At 39.5% G+C, this 15,770-nt stretch overlaps 1 protein-coding gene across 1 annotated transcript in view; it reads left to right on the forward strand.

Moving 5' to 3' along the window:
• The window catches only part of TCF4 (transcription factor 4), a 357,271-nt gene that overhangs the window by 110,720 nt on the left and 230,781 nt on the right, over positions 1-15,770 (forward strand). Inside the window, 2 exon segments of the mRNA NM_001003268.1 lie at positions 10,937-10,998; positions 14,048-14,144. Coding sequence (NP_001003268.1) covers positions 10,937-10,998; positions 14,048-14,144 — 159 coding nt within the window.

Consider the following 15,770-nt stretch of genomic DNA (forward strand, 5'->3'; position numbering starts at 1 on the left):
TGGGTACTGAGGGAATTTTCACTTTTTACTTCATACGCTTTTGTATTTTAATTTTTTTTCAATAAGCACATAATTGCAAGTTGGTTGTAAGATCATAAAGGATCTCCCTATAGATTGCTGATTAGTTGCACAGGGGAAAGTTGTAATCGTGCAGTGATGAATTCCCATGATAACTTCACCAGGTGATGATATGAGCATCACAAGCAAAGGGGGCAGACCACCCGGTCATCGCGTGGCTCTGCCTGTGATCTCCCTGGGAAGACACAAGGCCGCTTTTGTATTATGATAGTCACCTGAATAGAATCATGAGGAAGCATCAGATAAACCCAAATTGAGAAACATTCTCTAAAATAACTGGCCTGTACTCTTCAAGAATGCCAAGGTCACTCAAAGAAGGTCTGAGGAACCGTTTTAGATTAAAATAGATGAAAGAGAGCTGATGGTCAGATGCAGTGACTAATCCTGGATTCCGTTTGCTTTTTGTTTGTATGTTTGTTTTTTGTTCTTGGTTGAGTGCATTTATTATACTCGAGATCGAGGGTCATTCATGGAATGAGTTGCAGGTCATCTTGGCTAAGTGGCAGCACCGTGGCCACCACAAAAGGGGGACCAAGTGCCACATTGGGGTATGGAGTATGGATCAGATAGTGTCGTATCAACGGTCAGTTCTCTGGCTTCGATAACAGCTATTGCTTTTGTTCTTAGGAAATGCACACGGGAGTACTAACATGATAAAAGGACCTAAGCGATATGACCTACTTGTGGATGGTTCAGACACAGCAAATGACGTAGTTTTAAGTGCATTGTAATGAAAATCAATTTAAAATTAAAAAGTAGAGAAGTATAGGAAAAATCTAGAAATATTTCTTGCCTTGACATCAACTCTTGTTTTTTTTTCCTTGATCGGGGGGCCAGGTAGGGCTAGGACACCTCTCTTTCTTGTTGTTTGTTTGGTTGAAGGTCCCGGATGATTTTGGTGGTCAGCCACATTTGGGAATTATAACCCTCCATTGTATGTTATCCCTTTGAGAAAGAGTTTGCGAGACTCACTTGGAGAGTGACCAGGTGCCACTGCCTAAGTAGCAGAGACTCCCTCAAAATTGGAGTGAAAGGCTGAAAATCGATTTTCTGTAGTTTGGGGATGCGAACATGGTGTAATTCAGGTTCTCTGTGGGTTTCAGTGTGGTCGGCAGGTCTTCGGTCAACCAGGTGACTTACTGTTCTTTAAATGCCACAAAACCTAGATGTCCTTCCTCCAATTCCATTCTCTCACAAGTCCGATGATCAAAGTCGCACTGTATGCCTGAGTATCAGACTGTAAATTTAGGCAGAATGCATCCTGTCGAGCCCATTAAGTAAAATAAAGAGATTTTCCCCTGATCCAGGCTATTACAATTTCACATTTGCAAAGTATTTCAAATTCATTTTTAATGGACTGCTTCCCTTCAAATACATGTGGAGATAGATTTATAAAACTGTAAACAGTTTATGCATTTTTACAGATTTCCATTGTATGTGTTTGATACTGATTTACCTCTTTTTAATTGCAACAGAGATAAAGAATTAGTAGTTTAAAACAGTAGGAACTACATGTTCTGCTGTGATCAAGGAATTAGATAATCTGGCTTGTTTGCTTAAGGGGTCTGTATCTTGAGACTTTTATAGGGCAGTATTAAAGCTCTGAGCCTTCTTATTATGCCAATACCCAGAAGATTGCTTTAATGAGAAGTAAAGGGCCTTTTTCCAATTACAAGGGAATAACTGTATTAAGTTCCTGTGTTATGTCAACCTGCTTTGATTTGATTACTGCGAAAGAAATGGATTTATCTGTCAGTGTTACTTAATTAAGCCTTCTCATTGATGTTTTGCAGAGTAATATAGTGTGGTTTGCACATTTGAGCCTAAATACAAAGAAAATTGGCCTAAAACTAAGGCATGACCCCTGAAGATAACATGTAAGATTGATTGCTTGTCATTGCCAGGTCAGAGGCTGCAGTGTTAACCACAGGTAGAAGACTGGGATGTTGAAAGGATAAAATAAAAATTAGTTTATGGGACCGTGCAAGAAAACTGTATTTTAGGGAAGATTTTTGAATATTTAAAACTCTTTGGCTTCACGGGTATCAGTGAAGCATCTGTAAATAAGGGATGGGATGAGAAAAGACTAGAAGGAGCGGAGGCAGTAGACTCGGTTAGAGTATGAAAGGAAATAGAAGAAGGAAAAAGCACAAGGAACGGATGCCGTTTGGGAGAAGTGGACCATTGTGGTGATGCAGAGCAATTACAGCCTACAAATATTTCAATTAAGCCAGCAGTCCTTTTCCCAGAGCCACACGAATGGCACCCTAGGGAGAAAAGAGGTATGGGGGAAAAACAGAAGAAAGGATAAAACTGTTATATGTTTTATCTTGGCTTTTCCCCCCCTGCACTGAAATAAATTTAATGAATCAATTACCAAGTAGGCATTTAAAAAAATCAATTTGTGTATCAAGTCATTACAGTACTATGGACTTTGCAACATAAAAATTACATGTATGATTTGAAAACTGCATGCATAATGACTTGTACATAAGAGTTATATAGTCTCTTCTATTAGAAAATGAGGCATATTGTAACACTTTTGTTGTTCTTTAATATTTTTAAGGTATCTTTCATTTCTCACACTTTGTGATGTATATTTGTAAATACATCTTTAAAGGTACTAATAAGCACCTAGTTGAAAACTTCCCCTAATATGCTCACTTTTCATTTAGATATTTTGAGGCTGATCTCTGTAAAATTGGAGTTAGATGCTATGTTGGTTTTTTTTTCGAAGTCTTTTGATTTGGTAGCTTGTTTCTGATTGTTACTCTCACCTGATCTAAGCTAAGAACATGGTTTTAGTAAGATTGAATTTTATTAACTGCTTTTAGATTAGTTAGATTTCAAAAACTCCAAAGAGGCAAATACAATTCATATTGTATTCTTGCCTCAAGTTACTCATGGCTCTCCGCTTTCTGGGCTCTTGCTTAGAATGATGAGATCTTGGGGGGCATCTGGGTGGCACAGTCAGTTAAGCTGCCAATGCTTGGTTTCAGCTCAGGTCATGATTTTAGGCTTGTAAGATTGAGCCCCTCGTAGAACTCTGTGCTCAGTGTGGAGTCCGCTTAGGGCTCTCTCCTCCTCCTCCTGCCACTCCTCCCCTCTGTGTGCTTGGTCTCTTTTTCTAAAAATAAATAAATAAATAAATAAATCTTTATTTAAAAAAAAAAGAGTGATGAGACCTTGGAAGGATTAACGGGTTAAGAGGAAGACTCTGACTGGTTAATTTAAAACATTTGAAATGGAAGGTTGCTAAATAACACCCACCTCTCCGTGTTTCATGTTAGAGTATTCCAGTTAGAATATTATCCAGATGACATGATCTTTGATCCTTCCAAATGATATGGATGGATCTAAAGACTTAAAGGTTACTTTTTTCTCAATTTTATACTTCAACCCTTTAGTTCTCAAGAAGGTTTCTGAGTTTCAGAATAACAAGTACCAGCACATTTATAATGCAATAGTTATGCATTGTATTTGGTTACTTTCATGTGATCTGACTTTCTTGTTATATGAAAATGTGTTTACCGTTGTTGTCTTTAAAGATTTTATTTATTTATTCATGAGAGACACAGAGAGAGGCAGAGACACAGGCAGGGGGAGAAGCGGGCTCCCTGCGAGGAGCCCGATGTGGGACTTGATCCCTAGATCCCCGGATCACGACCTGAACCGAAGGTAGATGCTCAACAGCTGAGCCACCCAGGCGTCCCTGTTTCCTGTTTTATAACACTGCAAAATGCAATTTACTCCATATTTTAAATATATGAGATTAGTTTTTGTTTTTGAAAAATTGTTTTGAACTTGAGGAAAATAATATTCTCTAAAGAGTGTTCTACAGGACATATTAATAATGGAAGTTTACATTGGAGGTTAGTAAAGGCTTAAATAGTGTAATAAATCCTCTCTGATCAAATTTTCCTACTATACTTTCCACTTAGTATTTCCACATTTTGCCTTTTTAAATGCATCTATGTATATCTATATAGAGAACTGTAAGATCATCTTGTACTTGACTTTTTGAGTTTTCAGATTTATTTGGTAAGGAAATCCATTACCACTCAGAAAGGCGGCATTGATGGCAATGATCTGAAAATGGAAAGCCCAGGTCTCTGTTCCTTACATCTGTGATATCTTCAAATTGGTGTGAGATGCCTCCCCACAACCCTCATCTTTTGCTCAATCAGATTTGGAAAGTGCTGAAAGTTTCTTGTTGGTTAGTGCTCGGATCCCTCATTATGAAGCATATCTCGTTTCTTATGGACAAAGAAAGAAGTAATTATGGTGGTGTGGACATTGTCCGTCAATATTTGAAGATTTTCAGCTCTTTCTTCATCTGTACTGGTACTCAAATTTAACTTCAAATTACTCCACTTAGAGCTCTTATTATACGGGGTGCTAATGAAAATGTGCACATCCTTAACACGCTCTTTGCTGATGAAATATTTTGAACTCTAAATTCATCTGGCACTGACGGAGAGCATATGCCATCTCAGTTTGTGTGGAGGGCTCAGCCAAGGGTTCTTCCTGGACTAGGAAATTAGTAGGAGCCACAGATGTACTCAGTCTGTGAGTCTCCATGATGATGTGGAGGCTATTTAATGGTATCCGTTGTTGCAGAGCGAGGGATTTGAGACGGTGTAGACCTCAACATGTCTCAGAGTGATTGTGTCTCTCCAAGAAGAACTTAGCCTCGGTCTCCCAACGCATTCTGAGTGTGTAGGAGCTTTCATCAGGAAGTCAGTCTATTTCTACATGAGTAGGAATTTGTAGACTTTTAAAGCAACTCAAATAAAACACTTCAGTTGTTTTTTTGGCTTCAGGAAACTTTAGGGCCGTGGGTGCTTGGCATGATCTGGGCTGTAAGTGTGGAAAGGACCAATAGACAACTCTAAGTATTCCCTATCAGCAGAGTTAGGTAACTCATGCTTGTTTGTTTCTTCCTCCTCCTCATCCTCTTCTTCTTTTTTTGGTTTTAAAATTTTATTTATTTATTTAAATTCAGTTCAGTTAACATAACACTTGTTATTTCAAATCAAGGTTAAATTTACATAATATTTAGTCTGTGTTCTTAGTTTGGGCCTTGGGTCAGCATATATAACTTTTGACAGCGTGTCATTTATATAGAACACAAACATTTGTTGCAGTGGTGAGAGGTAAAGGGGGTCTTCTGGAGATAATAAGTCACTAAAACAAATCTAAAAGGTACCTAATTCTCTCTGTGATTTTGCTGTAGAGGTTCGTGGAGAAGATGGGATTTATTCTAAACTTATTGGCTGTTTCTAAAATTCAGGGGAATATTTGAAAATCTCTGGCCTGTTTAGCAGACCTAGGCATCATAAAAATGGGAGGCTTAGATTTCTTTGAATAAATCACAATTTTACAGATTTACATGATTGGATTATCTTAGATTTTGGAGGGTGCTAATAAGTTATGCTCTCATGGGTATGTGTTGGTTACTGAGAATTTGCTACAGACCGGGGACTCCCCTAAGTGTTTAACAAATATTAATTAACTTATTTACTTTAACACTCACTCCTTGAGGTTGGAAATCCTATTATCCCTGTTATCTTGTTAGATACCTACTTTGGATGGGTCCTGGGTTTTTGCTTCTGTTTTCCTTGACCTAAGAGGCCATTAAATTTTCTAGGTTGGCAGATGTCCTTAGGGCAAAAATGTCTTCTCTACTTTACTGGGTTCTAGCTCTCAATTTAATTTTGGCTTGATAAGTGTGTATTATCTTCTCAGCTTATTAGTATCTTAAAGAAGATTTTTAAAACTTGATCCATCATTTTTAGTTTTTTTTGTGGGAGAGTTGTTCAAATATACTAGCCTTCCCTCGTTCCAAGAACGGAACGCAAACCCATTTATTTTGTAGTTGACAAAAGTGAGTTCAGAGAGGCCAGTGACTGGCTCAGACCATAGAGCTGGCTAATGCGGAGTGGCTGGTGAAATCCGAATCTCTGTCCCAACTCCTAGGGCTGTGTTTCTGACATTTGTCCAGTCTATCTGAGAGTTTCCATCTTGCACATAAACAAAGTGGAGATTTGAGTAATCGGATCTTAAGTCTAATGAATGTGGAAATGGGGAATCATAGAAATGAAAAATTATCTCTGTGTGCCTTTTCTCAAAATGGACTGTTTTGTCCTAGTTCTGTCCAAACTTTGCTTTTGTGTTTTGGTGCTGAAATGTCAGATATTTTAGAGGGGCTTATCGAGCTACTCTAATAGAGTGAAATTTTGTGGCTTGTCAGGTTGCCTCCTGAACCAACAGTCAATCCTGTAGAAGTTGCTCAGTCTGTCCTCATTTAGGGTAAAATAAATGAGAAAAGTCTGGAACAATGGAACCCATTTTAGTCTTTTGGAAGAATAATTTCTGTCATCCACTTGCTTTATCCCTTGCCCTTCTGCTGCCTGGATTATTATTGTGTTTCTGTTATTTATTCCCATCTTGGTTGGAGAGTGACAGTAGGACAAGGGAGAAGCAGGAACTCCATGTTGAGGCAGCCTCTATCCCAGGCAGTTTTTCATTTGTTACTATGTTGCCTTAATGGATTTCCTGAATTATTTGTGTGCTTTTCTCCCATATTCATTGTGAATCTTGTTTCACTCCTTGTTTTGCCCACTCAGTAGCTTGTAGAATTTTGACTCCTCTCTTTTCTTTTCTTTCTTTCTTTCTTTTTTTTTTTTTTATTTTGACTCCTTCCTGGCAAATATCCAGTCCATCACAGTGTACACTTTGATAAGCTCATTATACCTCTGGCTTTACTGTTACCTATTTTTATTTTCCAGTCTCTTGATTTCTTCAAATATTTACTTTTAGATACTTGCGTTGTGTATAATTCTATAATCTTTTGTGCGCTCAAGAATGGGCATAAACTCCCAGCTACTTTCACTGTGCCTGGGAAGACATTTGAGAAGTAGCATTCAAGATGGTCATGGAAAGAAATGAAGCTCTTGCCAGGGAGGACTTTAAAGCGTTGGAAAAGAGCATCCCCTGGCTTTGGCGTTGACAGCACCTGTGTTTGCCAGTTGCTTGGGAGAGTTTCCCGTTCCGACGAAGCCTCAGTGTTCTCATATATGAAATGTGGTACTGTTCGTGCATTAAAGTGCTTAGTGTAGTGGCAGAAACACTGACACTGAAGCTCACTAAATGTTAGCTGCTATTAGTTTTCGAGAGATGGAACGGTTCAGGCAGAGGGAATAGCAGGTACAGAACCATAGAGGTGTGGAAGTCTGCGCAGTGCCTGCATACACCAGCAGGGAAGAAGAAATGGCCAAGGGTAGGCCACATGCAGGTTTACTAAAAAAAGGGAGTCTGGGCAAGATGCAGATGCATCTGGATGCAGATGTGATGGGGATGTGTGCCGAATGCTGCTGAAAACTGGCAACCTTGGCAAGAATTTTAAGATAGGGAGAGAGCGAGGCAAGTGGTGGTGGTGTGGGGCGTGCATCTGTCTTGCGTTCCCAGAAAGGCAGGCTGGCGGTTCTCAAACTACTGTGCGCATGCAGATGACTCGAGGACCTTGTTCAAAACACAGTTTTCATGAGAGACCCACACTCAGGTGGTCAGCCGTGGACCCAAGATGCTGATTTTGAAATGAGTATACAGGTGATTCGCATGCAGCGGGTCCTCGGATGCCCTCTGAGACGTACTGGGACGGCTGCTGAAGAAATGCTCACTAACTGGCAGGCCTGATGAAGCTCAGTGGGAGGGGACATGGAAACAAATGACTTAAAAGCGACATGTTTACATTCATTATGAGTTACAAATCTCCGTGCTCTGGCTCTGTGGCTTCTGGCTCTTGGATACGTGAGATACAGACCTGTTTTCAAAGAAAGAAGCATGATCAGAAATCGGACGGTTGTCCTCTTCGGTTCGGGAGAGCCTGCCCTTGGTCCTCATCTTTCAGATGCCCCGGGAGGCCAGGGGATGGAAAGCCTGTTAAGAAGAGATCAGGCTGCGGGAGGAAGCAGAAAGGAAGGTGGAGCAGCGTGAGGTCGGGAAACGAGAAAGATGGAAATGAGAAAGGATGGGAAAAGAGCAGTCAGATCTGATTGGTTGGGAATCTATTTGTGAAGGAACCCAGCCAGTATTTAACCTGTTTTGAAAAAGCTAGACTTCCAGCATTTTTAATTAGTGGATTGCTCGCTTTTGAAATTGCCCAGTTGGGAATACTCAAGTTTTGATGTGTTTTATCTGCCTGCTAATTAGCAGGCTGCTTGGTTGACCATCATTTTCCCTTTATTCTGTGGACAGAAGATGTTTATGAGGGTCTCCTGAAACACTCCACTCACGTCTGGGTTAAAAGGTGTAAGTCGCTGTGTATTCAGTAAGAGTTCATACTAAACTATAAATTACATCCTAGGGCAGCCCGGGTGGCTCAGCGGCTTAGCGCCTGCCTTCGGCCCAGGGTGTGATCCTGGGGTCCCGGGTTCGAGTCCCGCATCGGGCTCACTGCGCGGGGCCTGCTTCTCCCTCTGCCTGTGTCTCTGCCTCTCTCTCTCTCATGAATAAATAAATAAAGATCTTAAAAAGAAATACTAATACATCTTTCTCCTTCATCTAGCTTCTTCCGTTTTGCTTTTTTTTTTTTAATTTTTATTTATTTTTGATAGTCATACAGAGAGAGAGAGAGAGGCAGAGACATAGGCAGAGGGAGAAGCACGCTCCATGCACCGGGAGCCCGACGTGGGATTCGATCCCGGGTCTCCAGGATCTCACCCTGGGCCAAGGGCAGGCGCTAAACCACTGTGCCACCCAGGGATCCCCCCGTTTTGCTCTTTAATGTGGTTTTCCCCTCAGCACTGGGCTTCTCAATCTAGACACAACTGAGACTTGGGGACAGAGCTTAGCGTGTGTGTCGTGAGGGGGATTCCAGCACCATGGGACGGTCAGCAGCATCCCTTGGCCTCTGCCCCCTCCTCCTGTGCCCCAGGTTGTGATGACACCAGAAATGTCTCCTGGGGGCCGAAATCACCGGTGATGGAGAACCATTCCTCTCTCCTCCTTGTCTCTGCCCACTCTTTTGTGTTTAAAATTTTCCCTGAAGATTAGAACCATAAAATGGGTCCAGACAACCTGAACTCTTAATGGGATATAGCGATTCAACTCTGTTCCTTCATTACTTGTTGGTCAAATGTAAGGGGTGGGGGGGAAAGAGGGGAAAAAATCTCTCAAATTAATCCGGGCTGGCTGTTTCAGGTGAAAAGGAAGTCAAGGCCTGCCAGACTTCTGAAGATCCACAGCGGTTGAGAGATTTTTGGCATTTATGCTTTCTGTTGCTGAAAATATTTGATTTGGGGGTAAGGATGAGGAGAACCATGTAGGCTGGCTAAACTCCCCGATCCAGAGGGTTCTAAGTCCCCTCTTCAAGTATTTTGGCCTGGCACACCTGTAAGCCAGGAGATGGGTTGTTAAACAGCGGATTTGGGCAAACCCTGGATGCAGCAATGGAGCTTTCTTGACATCCCTTAAAGCTCGCAGTGACAGCCTTCAGCTGTCCTGGGGGGGACATTCGTTTGCAGTTGCATTAGCTTCTGAAGCACCAATAAAAGGAACAGAGATATTTGTTTAAAAAAAAAGAGAAAAGATTCAAGTTTAGTGGTAATAGTTGTTTTTTGTTGTTGCTGTTCTATCTCTTAAGATATGCTAAAGTGCTGTGTACTCCACTGTACCCAAAAATAAATCCATTAATTATACCATGATTATTTCATCTGATAATAAAACAACAGTAATGAAAGGAATGACAGTGCATTAGGAGAATAAACAGTATCGCTGAAATGTTAGGAAACACAATAAATGGGATTATGTCTCCTGAACCGAAGTTTCACACCTCCTCCTCCAGTGCTGTCAGAGGAAGTTTGTGATGGCCGTCTGTTACCAACCAGGATCAAAATAAGAGAACAGGGAAACTTTTTATCCTTATAGAGTACCTCTCATCAACAATCTCGAAGCCATTTCTAAATATAGAGTGACTGATCTTTAAAGCATTTTTTTACGTTTTAAGCAATTAATATGATAACTTAGCTGTTAGACTCTCCAGCCCGATTTTCTCGCCACTTCAAACACTCAGTGGTCAGCTGTTAGGACTTTGCTGGTGCAGAGTTTAGAAGAATTTCAGCTTTCTGGTAGTCTGGGTAGGTCTCTCCATTATCACTTAATCAAGAAAAACATTGCTTTAATGACTTTGATTTTCACATCTCAGTGCCCAGATTAAGGATTGTAGCCAAGTGGTCAAGTCTATTAAAATAACTAAAATACTGAGACAATGTTGTCTTTACTTAAAACATTAAAAAAAAAAAACCCACCCAAAATTCTAATATCCTTGTATTGTACTGGTGGAGATAGAGGACTGAATCCTCTTTGTGTCGTGTGTATTTTGTTGCATGTCTGTTGTCTGGTAGAGTGAGCCTTGACTAGGGAACGAGAAGTATCCAAGAGCATTATGGCATAGATACCGCTCATGTCAGCATGAGTAGTTACCTTAACTTACTTTCTAAAACACACATTTAAGGTTGCGTTAGTGTCGTTTTAAACTCACTTTGTACAAAAGATCTTAATAAAACTTTAAGTGTAGTTTCGGGTCCATAAAAGTTGAGGCTATGAAACACTGAAGGATAGAAGTAATTTTTATGTTCATACCTCTGGTTCCTGAGGGTCCAGTTCATTTCTGCTGTGAATTTAAATGAGTTAATTTAAGTAGATGGGTCAGAAGCCACTATCATCGTGGTAGCCCCGTGCCTGATTCTTAATTAAAGGCAACAGGAGATTAATTTGAAACATTAATTTAAAAGTGCATATACAAAAAGAAAGAATTATTGCAAGAAAGCCTAAAGAACTTTTCTCTTGTCCCTAGATGTAGAAGACAGAAGTAGCTCAGGGTCCTGGGGGAACGGAGGACATCCAAGCCCGTCCAGGGTAAGTATATCTAATCTTTTTTCCCCACAACCAGACATCCCACATATGTAAATTGACAAACTGAAGGTGAGTTTTTCCCTCTCTCTCTCTCTCACACGACTGCACAGATACATATACACGCATACTAAGTTTAATGAGGATCAGCTTGTGTTTGCAATTTTTTCCCATTCTCTTATTGGATGCTGTTATTGAATTTGACACCTGTTCCACTTCTGCTAAACAGAAGAAAAATCCTATATTAAATATTTGGCCTTACTTTGCTTGTTACTGATCCAGCATTACAGAAAGTTATTTGTTGTAGATGGCACAACTTTGAAAAAAAAATCTGGGATTCCCGTAATGTGTTGGTGTATATAGACGACAGAATAATTCTGAGTACAGGGTATGAAGCTCTATCTGGTCAGTGTAATCTACATAATAAATCAAGGTTGATTTCATTTCATAAACATGCTATTAATGACTTTGGTCACCCGTTGGGTTCATTCATTTATTTGGTTTCAAATTTTTGCTATTCTTTTCTCATGGTTTTCCCTCATGCTTTAGTTGTTACTTTGGGTATAATGGAAAAACCATGGAATGGGGTAAGAGTAGGGAGGTTAGGCCACGTGCGTCTGTGTGTATGACCTTGGGCATGTCATTTCACTTCCTTGGTCCTCCTTTTTGTAATTCGTAAATCGAAGAAGTAAAGCCAGAAGCTCTTTTATGTTCCTTCCCACTTAAATATATATATGATTTTATGTATAATCTGTTTTTAATGGAATCATTTCTAGTCCCTCTAAAATCCATGTCAGCTTTTCTAATATACATATAAATACCCCAAATTAAAAATAGACTGAGAGCACATAGTCAAACAAACACGTGCCCCTCCCCCAGCCAGCTGCATAAATGAAGCATTCTGCAGGGAGGGAACATTTTACTCTAAGTATTCACATACATTTGAGGTGGGGGTGTTTCTATTTTGGCAAGGAGGGAAGGAAGGTAATCAAGCTCTCACAATGAGGACGTGTCAGCAAGCTGTGGTTGTCCGTTTCCACCTGTCCTTTGACCTTGTGGTTCTCAGTGTGGTCTCTACGCGCAGCAGGGTCTGTAAGCTTAACCAGGAGCTTTGCTGAAGCCACTGTGCCAGCTGTCGGGGCTGGTATCCTAATGCATTATATGGATGGGTTGAGGAAATCTTTCCTCCTCCTCACGTTACAGGCTGCACTTGCAGAAATAAATCCATTCCTCTTGACAGCAAGTGTAGGAGATGACACAATTTTCCCCTATTGTTTAGCTCATTCACACTTAGTGTCTTAGGACTTCTCACTTTAACACACACGCTATCTTTAATTGTTCTTTTGAGAACAAGGTCCCTTGGGACCGTCGTCCTGACTTTCATTTTTTCAGTGACTGTCCCGCCATTTTTTTCAGGGCATATTTTGGTGAATAATTTTGAGTCAGTGTTTTGTAGTTTCTATCTTCTAGATGCAGGTAGCTTGCATGTGACAGATTTCCGGGCCGAGCGTGTCTTCTCTCCTCTTAGAGTGGTGACATTATCCGCTACCTTGCAGCACTGTGCTGTGCTTTAAACTAGGTAGTGTATATGAAAGTACACTAAGATGAGGACCCTTAATAAGTAAAAATCAGCCTTATACAATGCTCCGTATAGAATAAGTGAGTGCAAAACCCATGCTAGGTATTTAAAATATGACATTTTTTAATACACTGACATATTGACAGCCTTATATTGCAGTATCATTTCAGTTAATTTTTCTAAACAAGGAAAAGTGATTAAAAACAGGATTATTTGGAACCTTAACAGGTCCAGTTATTCTCTCCCAAAGTGACGTGCGTTTGCATTTTTCATACAGCGTCCGTCTTTTTTTGTGTGGGCAGATCCTGCCCTTTGGCTAACATGCCAACTGATGCCTCTGAGTATATTTGACTTGGTCTTTATGGGCAGTGCAACCAGCTGAGCAGATCGACTTTTTTTTTTTTTCCTTTTTGGTTATTTTATGCACCTTAGTCTGAAATTTGAACCCTGTAATATAGATGATTTTTAACTTTTCCTATATGTTATCTGATTCCTCCATTAATAAGTGGGCAGTTTAAAAACATTATTTTAATTTTAAATTTCATTGAAATGATGAGATCATTGTAATCATGACAGTTTTCTGCCCAAAATTAATGTCTGCTTTAAAACTTTTTCCTGCCATACTTTTCCAAATCCAGGAGTACTAATTTATGCTAAAGTTTTGATGTTTGTTCATAGTCATGCTGTAATATTTTCATGTTCTAACGTGTTAATTACTTGCGGAATGATCCAGTTCTCTTACAACCACAATAGCAACTGTAAAAAAACATTGAAATTTCAATACCCTAAAACCAAATGTTGGTTTAAAAGGCTCTATCTTGGTCTTCTAAAAGCAATTCATTATAGGCGATGGGTCATTTTTCCCTGATAGCACAATATTGCTTTTTTCTTTTTTTAAATAATGTGGTGGGCTTGCCTGCACTTGAATGGCTCAGCCGGTTAAGCATCTGCCTTTGGCTCAGGTCATGATCTTGGAGTCCTGGGATCAAGCCCTGCATGGGGCTCCTTGCTCTGCGGGGAGCCTGCTTCTCCCTCTCCCTCTGCTGCTCCCCCTGCTTATGCTCTCTCTTTCTGTGTCAAATAAATAAATAAATAAATATATAAATAAATAAAATCTTAAAAAAAATAATGTGGGCTTACCAAAATAGTGACTTCTAATATTTATAGTGCATTTTATATATGTCAGGTGTTTTACATACATTATTTCATTTAATCATGCCAACAACTTCCTGCAGTTGATTCTATTATTATTGTTCTAAGCTTTCACAGCTACCTTGAGGAAAACTTGAACTCTGCAGACTTGTAGAGCCCTCTCTTAACCAGAGGACCTGTGAAGAGGCAGGTCCCTTATAATGAGGTTCCATGGTGGGAATGTGGACTTCAGTTTCTTTGGATCTTGGAGCTGTCAGTAGGGGGGTATTTATATGCTGATTTATTCATGCGAAATGAAAATTTATGATGTTGTTTTATTTACAGAACTATGGAGATGGGACTCCCTATGACCACATGACCAGCAGGGACCTTGGGTCACATGACAATCTCTCTCCACCTTTTGTCAATTCCAGAATACAAAGTAAGACCAATTTTAAATTAACATACACTTTTTGAATGCTGATATTTTACTATAGAAAGAGGAGAATTCAGTCCAGACAGAGGATCTGTTTTTAGGGACTTGGATATTTAGCCCGTTCACTCTAGTAATTTTAAGTTGCAGAAAAATACTGACAGTTTATGCTTGATAATTGTGCGTAAGGGACTAAGTTTTATAACCGTGTGGAATTACAGGATTTCGGTGATACCGAATCGCCATGGAAATTTTGTCTTTCTTAGGTATAAAGCTCGTATTCTAATTTCAACGATGCAATACTTGTTTTTTGAAATTTCAATGATGCAATACTTGTTTTTTGATTTAAGGTTGATAAAGTCAAAGTGGTGAATATTTAAAATGAAAATATCTTCAGGCCTGTCCATTGGCAGTGATATATAGCCTGTATCACCTATAAATTCTTACTAAAAGGGTTGTGGAACCCCTTTAATAATAGGTTTAGATGACTGAAATCAGAGTAGTGTATTCAAGTTGAATTAAAAGATCTGGTTGTGTATTTATCGAGGTGTGAGCTTTAGAGGGCTGATGGTGTAGGCAGACTGTAGCTTACTTCACTGGAAGCCAGCTACGCTTGAGGTAGCTTATGAGTTTCCAGCATGTCCTTCATACTAGCATCTTTTGAGTATTTTTCTGTTTCGTTTACTCTATAAGGATGTGTGTGTAACAGCAGTAACCTGAGCAATGAGCAATAGCAGATTGCTTTAGTTTCAAGTGAAGCAATGATCTTTGTTCTGGTAAATGTGTTTTTTTTTTTAGCATTATTAATAAGTCTCTCAAACTTGGTTGAATTCTATTGCAAATCTATCAATAAATGAAGTTGAATTTCTTGGCAGAAGGCATTGGACCATACTCCAAGAAAAACACACGGTCATAATTATATCACTCTGAAACCATAGTTGCAAATGCTTCTAAAGAATGTCCCTATTTTTAAGCCTTGGAAGCTTACTTGTAATTTAGTGTATAGATAGTCCTCGAATATCAGTCATTTTTTCAAAAGTCACCATCAAGTCCATCTAAAGGAATCTCAGGTATTTAAAACAAAGGAGACAAAGCAGAGAAATACTAGCAACTTATTTTAAGTGGATGATGTCATATGTTTGTGCCTTTATGGGTTTTTTTGTGTGTGCCTTTAAATATCATTCCAACTTTGAGAACCATGAAGTTGTGTTTGATCATAGGTTCTTATATTTGTGTTTCTCTTTAGGATGATAAATTTCATATCTATGTTTTAATTTTGCAGCTAAAGCCAGCTTCCCAGTTTTTTAAATACATGAATACATGGTATATTCTCAACTGCCCTTTGTGTCCAAATCCATATTCAGTGTCATGGTCTTTGTGGAAGTTTTCATTCTACCAAATGAAGGCATTAGACTTCCCTGGAAGTTGTTGACAGCAGTCAATACCTGCTTTCAGAATCTTTAGTTTTCATTTTAAAATCAGTTGTTGATAGGGAGTTGCAACAACTTTCCCATTTTCAGGATACACAGATAAGGAAGACTAGATACATTTGTTCACTTAGGTTTTAAAGAACGACTTTAGGCTCTTTAGCGACGATGTTAAATTCGAACACCTTGTTTCTCTAGTCACCCTGTC

The sequence above is a fragment of the Canis lupus genome, chromosome 1 (genome assembly GCF_011100685.1).
Source record: "Canis lupus familiaris isolate Mischka breed German Shepherd chromosome 1, alternate assembly UU_Cfam_GSD_1.0, whole genome shotgun sequence".
Classification (NCBI taxonomy): Eukaryota; Metazoa; Chordata; class Mammalia; order Carnivora; family Canidae; genus Canis; species Canis lupus.